Here is a 21,187-nt window from a genome sequence, read left to right as displayed (position 1 = left end):
ATGTTTATTATCAGACTTGTCATAATAAACCTAACCTCAACAATAGTGGCTCAAGGGGAATACATTTAACACAGTGATATAAACAGTGGAGACATGACAGTGACCTAAGACTGAAGTTTTAATGTCCCTGAGGGTGAAAATCTGATAAATTAATGGACAGGGTCAGGTAGATTGGTGCACTTAGCAAAGGTTTTCCTCAGTATTTATTACTATTTGTAATTTAGCGTATTTTTCTGTAAGGATATAACAACCTGTTGTCACTGCACCAAAATTATTAACCTAAATATGATTTTACAAAAAATATTGATACCTAGGTAGATATCAGTAGCTTTGCTAGAGTTTATACCTGACACACCAGGTAGACAGTTTCATCCACTGATCCATTGCATGGATAATATTTCACATTCTTCTGGGAAAGCTCCTGTAGAAAGTGTAGGGAAGCAATGACTTTTAAGAAAATTTGAATAGTCATATCGTACATCTCTGATTGTCACCCTCACACACTGTTCATCGGAGATGTTGTATATCTCAGAGCAGAGATGCACGCTAAAGCTTTTAAAATAAAATCAGATTTAACCCCCGTTTAGGGTTAGAGCTGGAGTGAGGATACCAAAAGCTGAAAGTCAAAAACCTGACCTGCAAAATCTGAGTTAACAGTCTACTTACAAGAAAAAAGCTCATCATCCATCAAAACATTCTAACATATCCAGCATAGCTTATGAAGCTCTGTTAGCTGTAGATGCTATCTAGATAATGGAGCTATGTAGCTAACACAACTAATGTAGCTAAAGCTAAGCTCACAAAGAAGATATGTAATAATAATAATCAATGTAGCTACGTTAGCGTTAGCTATGTTTAATATAGATAATAGAGCTATGTAGCTAATGTATTTAAAGCTAAGCTCAAAAAAGAGCTACATAATCTATGTAGGCTATCTACATTACCCACATAGCTAAGTTAGCTTTTACAAAACTTACTAAAGCTCATACTGTGTAAAATAGCATAGCAATAGATTATGTAGCGATGTAGCTAACGTAGTCATAGCCAGGCTTACAATGCAGCTACGTATATATGTAATCAGCATAGATTAGTTCACATTTAGCTTACTTAGTTTTAGATAAAGGATCCATATACCTAACATAGCTAATATAGCTAAAGCTAAGCCCTCAAAGCAGCTATGTATCTACGTTATCTATGTAACTACGTTAGCTTTAGCTATGCTTACTATAGAAAATGGTGCTATGTAGCTTATGTAGCTAAAGCTAAGCACACAAAATAGCTATGTAAGCTATGTAACTGTGTTACCTGCATAGCAAAGTTAGCTTTTACCACACTTGCAAAAGCTCACATTGCTTAAGATAACTAAGTATAGATTATGGAGCTATGTAGCTAATTTAATAGTAACTTTATTTATTCTTTTATATAGCACTTTTAGCTTTTAACTTAGCTTTACTTTAACTTTTAACGTAGCTTAAGCTAGGCTTAAAATGCAGCTACATGAGCTACTTATATATGTTATCATTGTAGATAAGTTCCCATTGAGCTTACTTAGATACAGATAACTAACCTATATAGCTAACATAGCTAATGTAGCTAAAGATAAGCTCATTAAGCAGCTATGTAGCCATGTATCCATGTTATCTGCATGGCTAGGTTCACTCTCTCTCTCTTTCTCTCTTGATATATTCTTATATAATATATTCATATATACATGTAAATCTTTATAGATTACATTTATATATACATTTTCCTCTCAATTATTTTGTGTCATTTGTTTCCATGGAAGAAAAAAAGCTAGCATTATGTAATAAGGGGCACAAAAGGGCTTAGAAAAGTTAGTTATTGGTGAATATGTTCATTATAAACATTTTACAGTCCTTTGCATATGTCCCTAACAGTGTGGAATTTTCTAACAGTCTTTTCTGAGATATTTGTCAATAAATTTGATTTCTAGGTGCTAAAGCTCCACCACTCGAGTTCCTGTTGGCTAAACATGTCATTTACAGAATGTAATCTCCATAAGTAGAAATAAAATTATTTTCCCCCCAGAGTTTGCACACTGAAAAGTCACTAATAGCCAGGAATGACCCATATATTAAACATCATATATACTGCCCAGCCCAAGTTTCCGTAAAATGATCCTTCCAGTTAAAGCGTCACATGTAAACAGTCCACTATTTCCTCTTCCTGATCCACCAGTTTCTGTTGAGTAACAAAGCCAGATTGACCTGCTGGATGACCAGCTCTGAGCTCTCTTGGTTCAGAGCCAACATATCCATTAGATCTCAATGAACCTTTGTAACCAGAGTCACACTGACACCGGGCTGTGTTTGTGTGTTTACACTGAGCCGACCCACAGCCGGTTGAAGCACTGAGACCACCGCGAGGCGGCTGGACCGTCCCTCCTCCGTCAGTGTTTACTCCTGTCAAAGCAACACGACAGGGAGAGCTTGTTTACCCTCTTTTTAGGGAGATCCAGTTTTTCAGTCAACAACAGCCAATGTTGTACACAGAGGGGTGACAAAGACGAGTGAGCCCACTCTCACCCTCATTAATCACGGCTCTTTTGCTTACACCACTTAGGTGTGCTGCAAAAAGGGCTGATACTCATATTCAACACTGCATGTTTGCATGTTGGCTCACTGACTCTGAAGAAGCATCCATTTAGTTAGAGAAGAAAATTCATGTCAATATACCGTGATGGTAGGTGACTTTATCGTCTTCATGCTTTGGACACAAGTTTTCTTTTCAGGCAGAATAATGCAAGAGCAAAGGATAGAAAAGTGCCAGAGGAGAGCTGAGTCTTTTCAGTTCAGTCTTTAACCATTATCTTGTGAAAAATTCTCACTTTTACATCTTCTAATTGGACAAATGAGAACCTGTCAGCCTCCTCAGCTTTAAAACCATTATCAGTATTTCAAGCTTTATTTTGGAGGATGCTATTCTGCCTGTGACTTTCATTATTACATCCTCTGAAAATAAAGCAGTGCTACTCGAGAAATTATTATTTTCTTCATATTACAAAGCAGCTTAAAGGGTCAGTCTGTGGTTTCATTTATGTTTGGAGATTATTTCTTGTGAGTGAGGTCCTTTCTGTTGAACTCAGATTCATGTTAAAAAGCCATCTTTAAAGCCTAAAGTCTGACATTTTTCTCCACACAATCAGTTTCTTGGATGTGGGATTTTAAATAACCTTTCAAACTTCACATTGTGAGACAACAGTGAGGCAATTCCTGTGAACATTAGACCACGCAGTTACCCTTACAAAGCACTACATGCTATCTAATGCCTGGTTTCCTTGGCAATAGCCAAGGTTGGGGTCATTGTTTTTGGGTTGATCATACATCCAGGCCAATCTTGTGTATGTAATATCTCTAGAATGCTTTGAGGGATTTTCTTCAAAAATGGCACAAATGCCAGCTCTGACTCAAGGATGGTCACATTAGATTTTCTGCAATATATGTCAAAAGCAATGGTTTTTGGTTCCACAATATGTCAAAAATGATATGAACGATTTTCTTCAAATTTTGCACAAATTTTCATGAAATTAGATTCTAGTGTTTATAGGCTGTGCTGTCTAATTGACTTAATTTAAGTTAGACTTTTATTCTGAAAAGAGGTCTTTTATTTTGAAGCCTGTTTTGTATGCTTAGAGGCATGTGTCATTTTCTGTCAGCCATTTTTTGATGAAGCCAGCTGAATGAGACCTCATGCAATGCTGTAGACACCACAGAGGCAATGTCGTGAGTAAATACATGAATATTTTATGTTTGTAGTTAGAAATTAAGGTTAAAAAACTTATTCTAAACTTTAAAACACTTCATTTCATGTGGTTAAAAACGTTTATTTACATGTATTTTGCACTTTAAAGAGTTCATGTGGTCATGTGGATCTTTAAGTATTGTATTCTGTGTGTTACAGTTTTCACTCTGTCTTTGTATGAAGATGTTAAGAGCCACAGTAAAGAGCAAAGTAATGCTAACTACGACTCAAGTCATCTTTACAAAGAAGAGTTTAGCTGGTTGTATAGCTTCAGCTGCTATGCTGAAGTGTAGACAACATATAGGCCAAACTCACTTGTGAACAGGATATCTCAAGAATTCTTTTGGGTATTTTCTCCAAAGTTAGCACAAATATTCACTCTGATTCATAGAGACACTGATTAGATTTTACAGATTAAAAGTCATGGTTAAAGGAATATTTCAGTATTTTTGAAGTTGAGTCATATGCAGTGTTAATTTTGACAGCTATTTTTAATTTTAGTCTTTTTCTTAGTTGTTTGATTGTGTCTTTTACTTTTAGTCACATTTTAGTGATTTCTATCTTTTTTAGTTTTAGTCTAGTCTTAGTAGACGAAAACTAAAAAACATTTTAGTCTAGTCTTAGTCCATAAAAAGTCCTCACATTTTAGTCTTTACTTTTTGTCCAAGCATTTATTCTCTTGCCTAAATCTGATACCAAATCATGGCAGTGTGTTCTATACATCCTGCCAAACCTGGGGTCTCTGCTTTGTACAGCTGAGAGGCAGAAGAGATACAGCTGCATGGATTTTTGATGTCCGACGAAAACTAAATTACATTTTAGTCTCTTTTTAGTCATCTTGACGAAAACTAAACTTAGTTTTTGTCAGTTTTAGTCATCACAGATCTATTTTTGTTAGTCTTATACTAGTTTTTGTCATGGAAAAAGGCTGTCAACAAACATTTTTAGTCACAGTTTTAGTCGACAAAACACTGGTCATATGAGGTACCTAGCACTAGCAGTGATTTCAGTGAGCATTGCAAGAAGCTAGGCTATACACCATAAGGGTACAGTTTCTCCATGGGCCACAAACTTTTGCAGCATGTTATTTTTTACCCAGAAAGCCTTTGAGTTCTGCCCCTATTTTGCAATGCTGTCTTTGGTTATAGGTTACATGCTCTTGCATGGCAAAATAGTGACAAAAACACAGATGTATAAAATAAAATACTTACATTTTTTTTTCATAGTGCATAAGTTTGAGCCAACATTGTTTTGTAGCCCATTTTCACCAATAACTCACTCAATTCTGCGGAGAAACTGTACCCATCTGTTAACGCTGTATAGCCTAGTGTTGTGGCTGATAGAACCAGTGAGTCCTTTTTAAGGAGCAATGCTAGGTACCTCATACAGCCCAGCTTCAAAAATACTGAAATATCCCTTTAAGGCCATGCAGCTTCATGTTTACCCGTGGCATGGGAACAGATTCTCAAGAACGCTTTGAAGGATATTCTTCAAACCTGCTAAAATATCCAATTGGACTCATGGATGACCTGAAGAGATCTTGGAGAGTATCATTCAAAGGTCAAGTTATCTGGGCCTCATGTTCATCCCTTTCTTATGACCATGATATCTTGAGAATTCTTTTGGGTATATTTTTTAATCTTTGCACAAATATCCATTCTGACTCATGGATGAGCTGATAAGATTTGGGAATTTATGGGATAAGTCTAGGTCACCGGACATTATGTCCATCCCTTGCTTGTGAACATGATATCTTAGGAACACATCATAGGATTTTCTTCAAACTTGGCACAAATGTCAACTCTGACTCAAGGATGACCTGGTTAGATTGTGGAGTTTAGAGGCAATATGGTTGGACCTTTTAGTTCATCCCTTGCCTATGTATGCAACATCTCAAAAATGCTTCTACAAAGTTTTCATCAATGTCCACTCTGATTTAAAGATAAATTTATTCAATTTTGAAGGTCTAGAAGTCAACGTCAATGGGCCACATGTTCATCCTTCATTTTGAAGATTGTTCACATGACTACAGAAACCAAACCGCCTTCCTTCTTAACCCACCACGGTAATTTTACTGACTGACAGTCCTTGAGGAGACATAACCACCAGGCAATAGTTTGAGTTTTCAGTAAGAGCTATGACTAGAAATGACAGTTTAAATACATTTTTACCTGACTGCAGTCAACAGTGAAGTGGGGAGCCCAAACCCTCTGAGAGAGCTTCATTTACCATAATTCAAATCAAAGAGAAAAGGAGAGAAGATTCATGTGTTATAAGCTGGAATCAGTGAATATTTGATATTTTACTTTATAAATTAAGAGAACTAATCTCTGTTTTTGGAATATAACCAACAAAGTGATTAAGCTTTTCATTGACACTATGCCTGAATTGTGAATATTTATAAAAGACCTCTTTTCTGGAGCTATTATTGTTGCAAAACTATGTGCAAATGTGTACAGAGCTGTGCACAAACGGACAAATGTGTGCACAAATTTGCAAATGCATGTACTGATCTGAAAATGTGTGCTTTTGACAAGATTTGCAAATATAAAATAATTTTAATTTTCTTTTTTTAAAGATCCACAAATGCTTGCACAAATCTGCAAATGACTAGACCAATTTGTATTGTGGACTTAGTTTATTTTGGTTCAGGAAACCTACTTTTTTTTTTTTTTTTTTTTGTTTTGAGTTGTCAAAATACTCTGTACATATTTGCAAATCATTTCCATGCATTTTCAGATCTGTACACACATTTGTGCACGTATTTGCAAATCTATCTATGCATCTGCAGATCTGTGTATGATCTGTGTGTGCATTTGAAAACAGTTTTGCAACAATAATAGCTCCATACCCTTTCAGCCAATTAAAAAGTACGGTCGATACTATCTTTAACAGGAAGAGTAATTCAAAGACAAATATATGCCCAAAGCTCCAACATGATTAAGAATTATAAATCTTTTATTGTGCATGGATCCTTTGTAGATATCATGGCTATACAGATACACTTTAGATACATATCTATGATTATACATTTTCCCATAACGCACATTTTAAAGTGATATGTCTGGTAGTATGTAGAGTATAACAAATTTCATTTTGGAATGTACGGTGTATGAGGTAACTGCAAACATTAAAATTACATAAAAATGGTCTCTATTTTTGTGCATATTTTACTCATTTTTGTAGCATTTTGTTAATCTCCCCAACCAAAGGTAGTAAGCTCCGGGTGAAGAAGTGTTAAAATGGCACACGTTGCAATTGCTATCAAAAATAGGAATTTGACTTCTTTAAATGACAAAGAGAAGACATCTGCAGAATGTCTGAAAGACCAAATCATGTAATTATCCAAGACGTTTAGCATGGTACCTGTATTTCATTGATACATTTGCAACAGCAGTTTTTCTGCCCCAAACCAAACAACACTAGACCCTACAAGCAGATCACCACTGAAACTCAGTGAGAGCAATCTGGTACGAATACTTAACACACAGAGAAAAGGCAAATTTAGATGAACAGGAAGTACATGATATAACACATATTGTATCTGCCGTTTCCATTCCATGATTCATGGGTACTCAGGATTTATTATTTTCTCTGGAGAGTATTAACTTATATTACTTCAATATTATAAAAAAATATACTTCACACATGTATAACCTGACCAAAGAAATCAAAAGAAATCATAAGTCATACATAGAACTACTTTCCATTTCTTTCCTGATTACGTAAGTTTACTAACATCGATAATAAATGCTGCAAAAGTAAAAGTAAATAAAACACAGTTTAGTGTTTCTAACACTAAAAGAAAAACATCCAAAACTTATGAGAAATTAAGAAGAGTCTCCCGAGATTTAGTTTCCTCTCCAATTAAGGCCTCTGAAACAACTGGTACATATTTTTTTCTGCTTTTTTTCTTCTCTCTCCATCTTTTTTTTTTGTTTTTTTGCTGAGATACATCAGCTGTTTCAGCGACACATCATGTGGTACTACAATTTTTAAAACACCCAAAACACAAGTAGGGCTTGCACAATCTCAAAGTGTGTTCTATAAAATGCATCACAAGACCAAGTCAGTCGAGGTTTTCTCTCACTAAGGTGCAAAATCAATTACTGGGGAAATAAACAGAAACAAAATTAAACAAAACATACATGTAAGCATACATTTTTTGTGCTGAACAACAATATTTCGGAGTAAAGCAGCAGTATAACTATATGATAGTAAAAATAATTAGAATTCACTGTTTGGTTTTTGTTTGTCTTCTATCTTTACACTGATTTTTTTTTTTCAAACTTACAGGTCCTTGTGTCTTCACTGTACAAAAATATACTAACATTTCTCCAGTCATTTTTGCATCCTTAAACATTCTGAACATCAAAAAGGTTGGAAAGTGCTAAATGAACGTTCTACAATGTGGACAAGATTTTCTTTCTGTTTCTTCTCTCTCTAGACCCCTTAAACTCCAGCAGGGGGGTAAAGTCCCTTCATCTGGCCCTGAAGCCCTCCTAGCCATGTACCTCCGTGGCACTAACTACATACAGTATACACATCAGGACAAACTCACCGCACTGTGCAAACACTGGCCCACCAGGTCCCAGGATCAAATAGCACATAGGCTAAAGACACACCTACATACTATTTTTGGAACACATCTATCAAAAACAGCTTCATACTGGACACATAAATGGAAATATAAATAATGACTATTTCTATACACATATATATATTTATACTGTAATCAACAAGTACATGAGTCAAAGCGCACCTTCCCCCTCACCCTCACCCCCAGAACAAACCAGCTCTTTCTGAGTTCCATTTGCGCAGGAAGCTGATCATGATGGAACAGAAATCTGAACCAAACAGAAACCACTAAGTCGGGGCAGGGTGATAAAGGCAGGAGAGTCAGTCAGGAATCACAGATGCCAAATAAGGTGTTACATCCCCAATTTTTAACAAGCTCTCACTAACCAGCCCTAATGCGAATACTTCGTTTGACAACAGAAAACAGTGAGTACAAAACGAAGAATACAAAAACAACAGAGAGAGAGAGAGGGGGGTAAAGAATAAAGCTATAACCCTGCAGCCAGGTGGCACGAACTGCTCATTTAATGACAAAGTACTGGATGACAAAAGCGATGAGGATAGCGATGACAGCGAAAACCATGAGGAGGAGGAAAGCGCACTGCTCGTCCGTCAGGCTCCGTCGGGCTCGGTTCGACTCCGTGCAGGCCCTGGATCCTGAGCCGGTTGCACCGCTGGCTGAAGCCAGGTCATTCCGCTGAGGGGAGAGGGTCACTGTGGGGCTGTAGGGCCCACTTAGTTCAGGAGTGTCCTGACACTGCCTGATAGCGCAAACCCGGAAACGGTAGTCAAAGTTGGGCTGCAGGTTCTGGACATGGAAGGAGGGGGCCGCGCCTTTATAGACCTGCAGACGAGAGGGAGAAAAGAAGAATGATTAAAAAGCAGTCTTTTGTTCATGCCTTTTACATGCATTTAATTACTGTGCTTTTGATGGTAAATCCTATAGCTGTGGTTCCAACCCTGGGGTACAAGCTCTACTTGGGAGGCAAAGGACCCTGTCTGCTCTGGCAATGTCATAATTAAATGTACATATACATTTTTTTTTAAAATCATGATTAGAAACATAATGTACAACATCATATTAGAGCCAATGTAAAAAAATAGAGAATCTGTACATTTTTAGCAAAAAAAGGTCAAAATTTTGGGGGGAAAAACAATGTTTTTGAGATTACAGAATCGTATATTTACAAAAAAACTAACTGAGAATTTTATTGCTGACCTTACTGATTTTAGTAGCCACTGCTTTGAATCCATTTTTGTTTTTTTTATGTCTTTTATTAGCTTTGTTTTTTTTTAACCTTCTTATTGTAAGTTCCAGTCAACATATCTATGCATAATGAATTTTTTTGTTCTATATTTTGTCTTCTTTAAATGCAATCCATGTTGATGATGATGTTTTTTCTGCCTGTTCTACAAGAAAAAAGGTGAACTTTTAGTGTGAAAAGTCTCAAATTTTGACATTAGAAACTCAAAAATGTCAAGTTTTAACAATGTGAATTGACAACACTGTAAAGGCTCAAATTTACAAGAAACCAAACTGAAAAGTGTGGTTAGATGTTAGATTAACTTCAAAATTCTTAGTTGTGGTTCAAGTACATTCATGGATTACAGAAGGTGTTTTGATGGATTCTATCTCAAGGCAAATCCAAAGAAGAAACTGGAGCACGAGTCTCTTTTTGCAGTTTATTAAGGTTCAGAGGACTAATATTTCGATGCATGCTGCGTCTTCATCAGAGTCAGGGTTTGACTGATGAAGACGCTGAACACGTAGAAACCGGTCCTGAGCACCGACCTCTACCTGTGAAGGGGCTGAAGTGCAGCAGACTCCTTCTTCAGTACATGAAGGTCTTTTAAAGTCAAACATTTCCATTTTCTTCTCCTACATCGACTTTTAAACATAAGAATTTCAAGCGTTTTCTTGGAAATTAACAGATTATCATTTTATTTATCACTTTAATTCTAGAGTGGCCCTAATACACCGTCGTAATTATGCATAGCTTATACATAGACCTGTTCATTCAAGCACAGCTGGACAAGACGCACAAGAACTCTGAGGTGTTTAAAATCTGTGACCATGTTTGCAAATTTCAACACACCATTGAGCAGTGCAGGGACAAGTTGAAGAAACTCCAGATACAATAGACAGAAAGACTTGAATTTACTTGCAATACTAAATGTATATGAGAGTGTTTCATATTCTGTAGCTGATAAACTATAAGTGGCTCCATTGTCTGCCTTGAAACTCCATTCCTTTACTAATATTTTTCTCACTGCAATGCAAAACGTTAAACGTTAACCTGTTAATCTCAAGCCTCTTTTTTGCCCATCTTTAAATAAGTGTCTCTCTGCAGTTACCTGGTCTGTTTGAAAAATCAAGGTATCATAATAAAAGGAACCACATTCGAGATTTGTTCAGAAGTGTGATGACAAGTATTTAGTGCATGTTACTGGGTCACAGATAATGAAGCATGCGCACAGAACAAAATATATATTTCACCCTTGCCAGACTATTGATGTGGAATATTAGCACGATTTCTTAGGTAATCTTCTGGTATATTGTACCAGGCTTTTTTTTTAATCATATCAGCACTGACATCACCTTTACAATCATGTGGTTTTAAAATTTCTTTCTTTGTTCATAAGATTCCGAACTATCTATTTCTCTATCTACTGAACTATCATTGTTTATTTATCAGCTGTTTCTCTCCAGAGATGATTTTACTGCATTAGCAGTCTGCTTAGTACAGTTGTTCATATTCCGATACCAGTACTGGAAATACATCTAATACTGCTTTAAATGCAGGTATTGATATTGGCGAGTACATGAGTTTATGCACCGCTCTGATACCATTTAGTTAAGCTTTATATTTTGCTTTGTTTAGCCATGCTAAATGTTAGCACTATAAACCAGAAATCAATTCTTCTTCACTGTTGGAAAGCACGTCATGCACGGGCTACTGTTTTAGAGCAGCGAAGAAGAACCAATGGACCCCCCTGCAGCAGCAAAGAATGTTGTCTGCGTGACAGTTGTTGTTTGAATGTGTAAAAATGCCTTCCAGACCGGCGCTGTCGCACACGACAAGAAGTGACAAAATAATGCAAAAGTTAAATAACTTTTAAACCATAAAATCATTGACTACTACTTGTTTTCCTCTTGAAGCTAGCTGTTGTGCTGTCCCATTGTTGATATTGATGCCTTTGAATCCTGTGTGGTGGCATTTTCCAGTAAACCTGATATTGAACATCTTTTTATCCATTTTAATCCAATTACGGTCATTTATTACCGCAAACTCAAATACTAACCACCATATTGTTTGCCCTTTATGAGGGTCTGTCAACCAGTTGCAGGCTGTTTTGTAATCACATGATGCTGCCTGAATAGAGCATAATGGAGAGAGATAGAGAGAGCCTGTGATGCAGCCCCCTGCGTTATTATTTTAATATTTAGCAGTAAAACTCAATCAGTAGGATAACAACTTTGGGGTCACAGAGATGCTGTACATTATGATTCTATTTGTTGAGCCATGTTCTGAGTCAAATATAGGTCTAAAATAATTTGCTAGTCTGCACAGTCAGTCCAGAAAGTTCACACCAGTAAAGTACCAGTACTGGTATTGGCTGATACCCAACTCCTTGGTAGTGGAATCAGTGTGGGGAAGGAAAAAATGGTATCGGAAAATCTCTACTGTTCAGGATCATGCCATACTTAAAACCTTTCCCATCAGGCTCTTCCTAGAAAGAATGATATGATGGTGGTGACCTAAGACTGCTGCACAGTACTCTACAAACAGGAGTCTGTGTATGGTATTGTAATATAAAGCTGGGTAGATGCCTTGTGTACCGCTTCCTGATGTGCTCTATGTGGACTGATGCATCTTGACAGCAGCCTCTGCTGAAAATCAACTCTGCACATATCTTGTTCAAATCTGAGTGGAGTGGCACTCCTGGCACACGTGAAAGACGGGCCAGAGTAATTGCTGTTGAATTGCACAGATGCACTAAAAAAAAGAGCTTCCATGCTGATCACTGGACATACAGAGTATGTGGAATTTGAGGGTTATGCTATTTTTGTTCTGGTGGCCCAATTGTTTAAACAGAGACGTTTCAGCTCTGATACAATGCAAAGTATTCGCAAATACTGTAGAAAAATGCAGTACTGGAGACAAAAATCCTTGGAGAGAATAAGCAGTTTGTTTTACTGGATTCAAACATGAAAAAATATGAAAAGTGGTGCCTCATGCATTATACACCAGCTTCCCCTCACTAGTCTGGGTGGTGTAAAGACTGAAGCAAACTGCTGCCATCACACTCTGTCTCTCAGCAAATAAATAATTCCCCTTCCTTAAACATGAGCTTTTGAGCCTAAGCCACTGAGACTGACAATAAAGATGGAAAAAAGTCATGCTAGATGGCAGCCTCATATTTCACCTCCGTTATTCAATCCTCATGTATGATGTGGTGAGATCAGCATAAGCCTGCTGTGGCCATTACTCCACATTAACATGGCTGGAGGCCACCTAGAGGGATGAATGTGCTGGCGGGGGCTCGACACCTCATGGATCAATGACCTTTGCATAATGGACAATTTAAAGTCAGAGGTGACGAATACAGAAGGCTGCAAAGGCACAGCGAACACATTAACACCCTGGATCCATCTGTGCCCTGATCTACATTAAAAAGCTGCTGTGATGAACGTACCTGTTTAAAGTCAGAGTTTCCCACCATGCACTGCAAGGTGTAGATGATCGGATCTCCCTTCATTGGTGACAGGGCCTCCCATGTGACTTCACAGGAGTTGTCGTCAAGACGCTCAACTTTAGGAGCTATAGGAGGGAGAAAAAGAGAGATGAACATCGAGGTACACTGAAGGTAAAAAGGTCTACTGTATTTATTAATGGTGACTTTATCTGAGCTCGTTTACTGACTGGTTCATCAAGCACACTGAAGACATGTTAAGACCATGCAGCAACCTCTGATGTTGCAACCCCCCCAAAAAAACAGTAGTTCCTCTAGTGTCCACTTCAGCCTGCAAAGTCACAGAAGCCCTTTTAACACAACTGAAACCACCAGAGAAGGAAGTTGGGGAATTTTCTAGGCAGGTTACCTTGAAATTTTCCAGGAAGTTTCAGGGAAACCTACCTAGATAATTGCCTAACTTGCTTTTTCACATTTGTCCCCCACAGTAGGAATTTTACTTGCGTTTTGCTTGTCAGTCAATGGAGAAGTGGGGAGCGGTAAAGTACTAAGGTGTCAGCCGGGAATTTTCAGGTTTAAGTAATGATGAAAAACGCTGCTGCTTGCATTCACACAAAGAGATCACCCAGCCATGTTCAGGAAATTTGCAGGAGTTTTGTGCAAGTGGGAAGAAAGGTTATCGGCACGATTCAGACTGTAAGCCTTGAAGCTCAGTCCTGATTTTTCCTCAGATCTGATGTTTTTGGTCTGATTCACATTACTTTTGAAAGTGTGGCCTGTCAGATGTCTTCATTCACTTCAATCAATCCACATATGAAATAAAGTGGCATTAACTTGATTTTTAAGATCAGATTTCACTGCAGGCCCTGTATAAACTCCCCATAAGAAAGCAGAAATAAAAATGATTACAGGCTGTTTCAAAAAGTGAACTCGGTCTGCTCATGTCAAAAATATCGGAATTAATTCAGAAAGTAACAATTATATATATTAAATTGAGGTCTTATAGTATTTTAACTGTTTCCAAAAGTTTGCAAAGATGGAGAAATTTTTAACTTTTATGACTGCAACGGGATGTGTCTTGTCATGGTGACTACCATAGGTTGCGAGTTTAATTGGTAAATTCACCTCCAAAAACATGGAACCACAAGACTTGGAAATGAAGACCAGCACTGCTTAGCACCATCCATCTCCACAACCTCCTTCTCAATACTACCTCATGTTTTGAACTGAGGAGTCTATTCAATAAAAACAGAACCTCATAAGGTGTAAACAGAAAACCAATGTTTCTTAGAAAGAGAGACAAATGCACCTAAAGGTGCCCTTCCACGATGGCACTGGAACCAATCTTAATACGCATGTGCATCCTTGAAACCCAGAGCACATATGCATTCTGGGACCGCTTCCAGCATGAATATGGAAGGGCACTTTTGCTGTTTATCTGATTTTCTAAAATTGTCTCATTGCTAGGGTTGGGCATCATTTGTTTTGTTTTTCTGACACTAGTGCTAAATCGGTACTTTTAACACTGTCCCAGTGCCTGAACCAATACTTTTCAGAAAAAGTGTGTTGAAGGTCAGTGGGAGCATAAAAGCTCTCTGGGTATTATGAATGATACGCAGAAATATTGTTTTAAGATGCCAGTCGAATATGGGATAAGAAAAGGAAATTGGGGTAGTTGGGGTAATAAAGTATCAATATCTTTGATGTAATTTGGTACAGTACATATCAGATGCGTAGGTACCAGTATCATGATGATACCAGATTTTGATACTCATCTCTACTTATTGTGTTGTGCATCTTTGGTCTGAACTGGGTTTAAGGCCCTGCTCCAGCTCTTAGCCTGATACCTTTGCGTGTTTTTAGACAGAATTCCCAGTAATACAACCACCACAGATGGGCTCAGTTTGACCATTTCCCAAAGCCCTAAGCTTCTCTACTAACAGTTGAACATGAAAAAGCATTGAATCTCATTTTAATATCAGGACTTTATGTTGCTTTTTTCCAGATCGACCAAAACGTGACCTCAAACTGAGCTACAAAACGAACTGTGACCTCTGTAAAGCCATTCCCTTCCCTCTAGTTTGAAAACCACTTTGAGGGTTACTGAGTTGCAGATGTGGAAAAGATTATTTTAGGGAAAAAACGCTTGAACTCAAAGTGTAATCTGCAAAACCTCCATGTGAGAATTAAGACTAAAAAAGCTTCCTGAAGTGGTTATAGCTTTGATTTCTTTAATATGAAACGGCAAAATAAAGGACATTAAACTTTCAACTTCATTTCCACTTGTGCTGTGAACTTTCTGTCTGAACTAAAGCTTTGGGGGATTGTTCAAAGTGAGCTGCGGCAGAAACAATTTGCTTTAATACAGGAGTACTTTCTTTAACAATGCGTAGAGTGACTCAGCTGATGAACTTAGAGTGAATCCAAGACAACTGTGAGCAACTTTACTCATTAGAAAAGTGCCATAACTATGAGTCACTCTGCTCTTTAGGTGGGCAGCATTATAAGCAAAAACAACAAAAATAACTTCTAGCTTGAATTGTTAAAGTGTAGCATTAATTATAAAAAATACACATGCAGGGAGGATTTAAACCTGATGGTTAGTCTGAGTTCAAACAGCTAATAGTTCAGGGTTCACTTCACTGAGGGGGGAGACAAGACTGACAAACCGGCACATGACTGCCGGATTCAAAGGCAGCGCTGCATTGAGAATAAAACCCACGTCCTCATTACGGACTTCAATATGTGGGATCAAAAGAGGCTTCGCAGAGGCTGCTTGAGACCAGAGCTGAGCGCTGAACAACCCAACTCATGATGACAGACAGACAAGTGAGGGTTCGGCTGCTGGGTCTTAATCAAATGCAAGTCAAACTCGGTTCAACTGAGGTTAAAAGCTGAGCACACTGGCTGTCTGTGTGTCAGCGGTGAGTGTAGAGATAATGGGAGCTGATCCACAACAGGAAAAAGAGTACAAAAGAGAGAGGGGCAGAGAGGAAAGAAAGAGCGGCCACTGTACCTTTCAAAGGGGCTGGAGGGGAGCGTGGGGTGGTGAATGTGTAAACATTGGAGAAGGGCCCTTCGCCCGCCTCATTAAAGGCCTGGATGCGGAACGTATAAGAGGTAGACTCATTAAGCCTCTGGACTTTATGTGTGTGGCATGGTCCTTTATACAAGGATATAAATCTGCAATGACAGGAACATGAAAAAAGAGAGAGAAAGAGAAGAATTAATGAGTAAAAGGGTAAAGATGACAAAAAGCAAACGAGACGAGTGACTCCTCTGTCAGCGGATCATCAGTTTCTGTCTCCTTAGAAAGGCTCTCTGTCTGCTACTTTACTTTTTATATACTCCGCCCTCCTCTATGCAGTCATCTTCAGCTTTTCCTCCAACACCGGCCACTTTTCTTATCGATTTATCTCCTGTCACTTCTCTTCACTTGGCTAATGGACCACTGACCTGCCGCTCTTGTCCCCCATCTGCAGCTGATACTGGAGGGCGTCTGAGGTGGAGGCTTTTGCTGGGCCGTCACCCCACTTGAGCCTGAGGGTCTGATGACTGAAGGCAGTGCATTCCAGGCGGGGGGGCTGTGGGGGCAGAGGCTTCGTCTTCAGCTTAAAGGTGTGACTAAAGGGGCCTGCTCCCAGGCTGTTCAGGGCTTGGATTCGGATCCTGAGGATGAAGAGGAAGAGAGGCATGAAGATCAAAGAGCCGAGAGGACTGATCTGACCTGAGCGGGAAGATTACGGGCTTAAACAGTATTTCACCTCTTTGGCAGGTGCTGATGCTCAGCCTCTGGTGATGTGCAGTCATTTAGATTCATGTGTTTGAATGTTGTTTCTCTGTATGTGGTTCTAAACTCTAAAACAAACTCTCACTGGCTTAAAGCAGAAAGTCTGCAGTTTCATTCAACCTAACTTTTTGATTAATCAGTCCAATGAGCAGAGCCAAGCAAAGGAAAATATATCGCTGTTTCTGGCTGGTTGGGCAGTGTTTGGTTTGAGAAATAAAGAGAGGGTGACAAATGTGAAGAGCTCAACTATTTCCAAAAGAGCTGCCAGCTCTGCCTCAAATAACCTGAACTTATAGGTGTAAATAGTTCCACTTTTGTAAGTGATTTTTTTAAGTTTAGAGACCCAGAAGTGGGTCACAGAGCCCTTTTAAGTGGGTGGCTGGATAAAAACTGTACACCAAAAGTTTATTAAACTCTTTGAAACATGCTTATTTTGTCCTGTCTCTTTCTTTTGTCACATTCTGGATCCTAAATGTACTTTTTTAAAAAATAAATCTAATTGGTGGAATAGTATCAGAAATTCGGGGCACAATTTCTTATTAAGGAGGTGATGGTGGGCACTGTGCTAGGGAAAAAAAGTGACAAAAACTCTATTTTTTGTTAGGTTTATCCTATGATTTAGAGTAAAATTCAGGTTTTTTCTCAAGATTTTTACCTATTTATCTCCCCTTTGTTGGGAAATAAAGCTGGTTTACCAAACATAACAAACTTCCATGCTATCTCTGGAAAATGGAGTAAAATAAAATGTATGCATGCAAAATGTCCTGTCTCTTTGTTCAGTAAGTTCTTCTATTTAGGGTCCAAATATCAAAATTTTTTGGAGTGTTCTTTTGTCCTCATGGTGTAATGGTAGCCAAGAATACTGATTAACTAACATCGATGAAATAAATGATGATTTAGAAAAAAAAAAGTTGGGTCCATGGCATCCAACCATTGTATCAATTCACTTAGACGTTTGATTGTGCTATGTGAAAGCCATGGAGTCCCTCCTGTAGGCTACTATGGATGCTTTTATTATTTAAACACAACAACAATGACCCTCTTCCTACCAAGCAGCCTCAGATGAGGAAATTGGTCAATACTCCACAAATATAATTGTTTGTGAAAAGACAGAAGACATGAAGAACAGAGGTGGAAGAAGTACAAGACAATCATACTCAAAAGTACAGTTAGTTTGGTTAAGATTAACTTAAAAGTGAAATTACTGGACTATAAATCAACTCATGTAAAAGTAAAAAGCAGATCATTCAAAGTTTACTCTAAGTACAGTGTAATGAGTAGCCTTATAAATATGATCTGTCCTCAATGTGCAACAACATCAACAGAATATGAATCTCCAACCAGCTAATTTATTATAAGGTGTGCCTTATCCTAAAGTAAAACAGCTGTTTTGGGATGAAACGTAGAATCATTCTCTAATAATGTGTTTGTGACTGTCATGTAATATCAAAGCCAATTTACTGTCCTGTTTAAAGTTGTTGGCAAAAAGCTTAGACCTTCTTACTTTGCCTTATAGTGGTTATTTTTTTTACTCAGTACTTGATACTTTTTAAATAAAGTGAAGTACAATACTTCCCTCAAAACATACTTAATAGCAAAATTATTGATTACTGATTTTAAAAAGAACTCAAAAATACAAGTACATGAAAAAGCTATTAATTTATAGTAATTTTAGAGAGTGGAATTAGTTACTTTCCATCTCTGGTTACTAGGGTTGGATATGTTTTTTTCTGATACCAGTACTAAATCAATATTATTCAAAAGGTTTTGATGCCTAAACAGCGCCTGATTTGACATATTTCATAGTCAGCTGCTGAATAAAAGCTGTCTCGGTATGAAAAATTATTAGAGAATAAGATGCTGACAGAACATATAAGTAAAAGAGACAGGTATAACTTCTTCAAATAATGTATTTTGTGCCTTTCCTTTGGACTGGTTGGATGGTGGGCTACTGAAATGAAGCACTGAAATCAATCACATCAAGTTTTGTGCTTGATGTGATTTGTGCTTTAATTGATAAAATATCCAGAATTTTTACATTTTAATAGTATGAAGACTCTTACAATTATGATTTAAAAAATCAAACAAACTATAAAAAACATATAGACAGTCTTATTTTCAATCCAGTGCTGCCGGGAGTGGAGAGAGGAAGAGAGAAAGCTCATAGCAGTGAGTGCCTGTAGTTTAACAGGTGGCGACACAGAAAAAGTTTTTTTGGGTGTTTCACAGCAGTTATGCTCTAAAGATCATGGAGTCATGTTGACACCTCTGAACAAATGTGCAGTAAGGTTCATGCTTTTTTTCAATTGCTGCTGAAATCAAACTCCCTCATTGCCTGCTGTGAATCTTTGCTTCACACTCCATCACAGCCCTAACAAAACTGTTTAATTCACCGGTTAGAAAATTTGTTCTGTTGAGTCCATTTGGCATCTCATTAAAATGCACACATTAACTTGAGTGTCTAGTGCAGACAGATGACAGCAGAGGAGAGAGACAGTGATGCAACCTGATCCTGAAAAATATTTTTTCAAGCCCCTATCTGCAGCCTGTTGACTGTGAGCATCACATTCCTGCACACTGACACCCATCACAAGTCTTCCATAAAACATAGGAAATTACAAAAAGAGAGCAGAATCAATGCAGATACTTCTGGATTATTAATGATATTTGGAAGAGATATTTTATTTGAAGAGTGCTTTATTTTGCGGAAAATCTTGTCTATTTTTCCTTTCATTACTGGCAACAGTGCATCTTATTTTGTAATGTGTTTAATGACTTCCTTTATCATGCAATTTGTAAATCATCAAATTTGCTTTTATGGCATCAAAACAAGTATTGATACAATTCTATATCTTGTAAAATCATACTGAAATTTTTGTATTGTGACTGTAGTGTTGGATATAATTAAACCTCTGAGTTTACTGTAAAGAAGCACCAACCTGTAGCTGGTGTCAGGCTGCAGATGCTGCATGATGTGTTTGGTAACAGGACCGACGACAATAGGCTGGCGCTCTCCGAGGTCAATCAGGTAGGAGGTGATCTCAGAGCCGTGATCACATGGGGGGTCCCAGCTGATTCCCAGGCAGGTGGATGGGGAGTAGAACAGTGGTGGCCGGCAATCACTATCTTCGTCTTCCTCGTCTTCATCTGCGTCCACTTGGGTGTCGTACCTCTGCATCTCAGACTCCTTCAGCACGTAGATGTTGCTGACGGCTGCAGGCACGGAGCAGGGCGTCTGGCACAACACCACTTCACTGAAGGGCCCCACGCCAGCCACGTTCACAGCCTGGAAACCATGAGAGTCAACACACATTTTGACATGAGGGGAAACCTGTAATATTCATGTTTGGCCACAGGGTGGAGTTCCAATGTAAACATTTATGATAAGAGTATTATAATGAGTCATAATAAGTCTGTGTTTACCAAGCTGTAGAAGGACTTAATGAATATGTGAAAATGTTAAAAACAGGAGCACATACTAAAATAAAAGTCTGTTTTGATAGTCTGACCAGAGAATAATGTCCAGGGAAGGTCTGAGGACCAGATGAGGACTGTGTGTGCTGTGGACCAGAGGTGGCAGTGGGGAAAATAAACACACTATAGGTGATAACCCATAAAAATAGCTCCCTTTTCCCCTGTCAAACCACAGAAGAGGTTGAAAGCAGAGCCTGAAATTTCAGCCTCAACCAGACCCAAAGGACATTTTAATGCCAGGATGTGTCTCTCCGACACATGCTCTGGCTTCATTGGTCACAGTCTAAAAAAAGTCTTCAGCACAACAGCATCAGGGAGAAATGGAATAACCTGCTGCTTCATTGAAGAAACAATCATCATTAAAGTTTATAGTAATGACTAATAAAGCAAGAATTTAGAAGGGATCAACATTAGCGGGCATATGAAATTAAACCTTTGCTCAGCAGTAAAGGCAACCCTAAACCTAGTGCCATGCAGTTGTAAAAATCAAGCAAAACAGCTGCAACATTCTGGCATGATGTTATTAAATGGAAGCTTACTGCTTTACATTAAAGTATCTCCTGTACCTAATGAATAAATGTCAGTGATGAAGGCCAAACTGCTTTAACTTTCAGGGCAAGTAGGGCACTTTAGACAAATACTAATCCTCATATTTTAAAAAGAAGGTGCTCAAAAAGCGATGCCTCAGAGATACTGGGCACCAACACTTCAGTGTCTACGGAGCAACAATACCTCAGACAGAGAGAACAAAAGTAACAAATTAACAAAAATGATGCTTATCTGCTTTAAATCTTGCTGCTTTATTATTGCTTATTAAAACTTGTTAAATTAGCCCTGTGGATTCTTGATTAATCTTTGCAGGAAATAATGTTACTGAAATAACTCAAG

General features: G+C 38.1%; 1 protein-coding gene across 2 annotated transcripts in view; it reads right to left on the bottom strand.

The window, feature by feature from the left end:
- Window positions 1-6,702: 6,702 nt before the first annotated feature.
- fndc3a (fibronectin type III domain containing 3A) overlaps window positions 6,703-21,187 on the bottom strand; it is an 83,133-nt gene continuing 68,648 nt past the window's right edge. For both annotated transcript variants that reach the window (XM_041799750.1, XM_041799758.1), the window contains 5 exons: window positions 19,765-20,111; window positions 16,492-16,704; window positions 16,052-16,218; window positions 13,039-13,163; window positions 6,703-9,184 (listed from right to left, as the gene is read on the bottom strand). In XM_041799750.1, coding sequence (XP_041655684.1) covers window positions 8,861-9,184; window positions 13,039-13,163; window positions 16,052-16,218; window positions 16,492-16,704; window positions 19,765-20,111 — 1,176 coding nt within the window. In that variant the 3' untranslated portion in view covers window positions 6,703-8,860. The remainder of the gene's footprint in view (window positions 9,185-13,038; window positions 13,164-16,051; window positions 16,219-16,491; window positions 16,705-19,764; window positions 20,112-21,187) is intronic.

Source organism: Cheilinus undulatus, linkage group 2, assembly GCF_018320785.1.
Source record: "Cheilinus undulatus linkage group 2, ASM1832078v1, whole genome shotgun sequence".
Lineage (NCBI taxonomy): Eukaryota > Metazoa > Chordata > Actinopteri > Labriformes > Labridae > Cheilinus > Cheilinus undulatus.
Note: the sequence above shows the minus strand (reverse complement) of the source record. Positions and strands in the feature narration are given on the sequence as shown.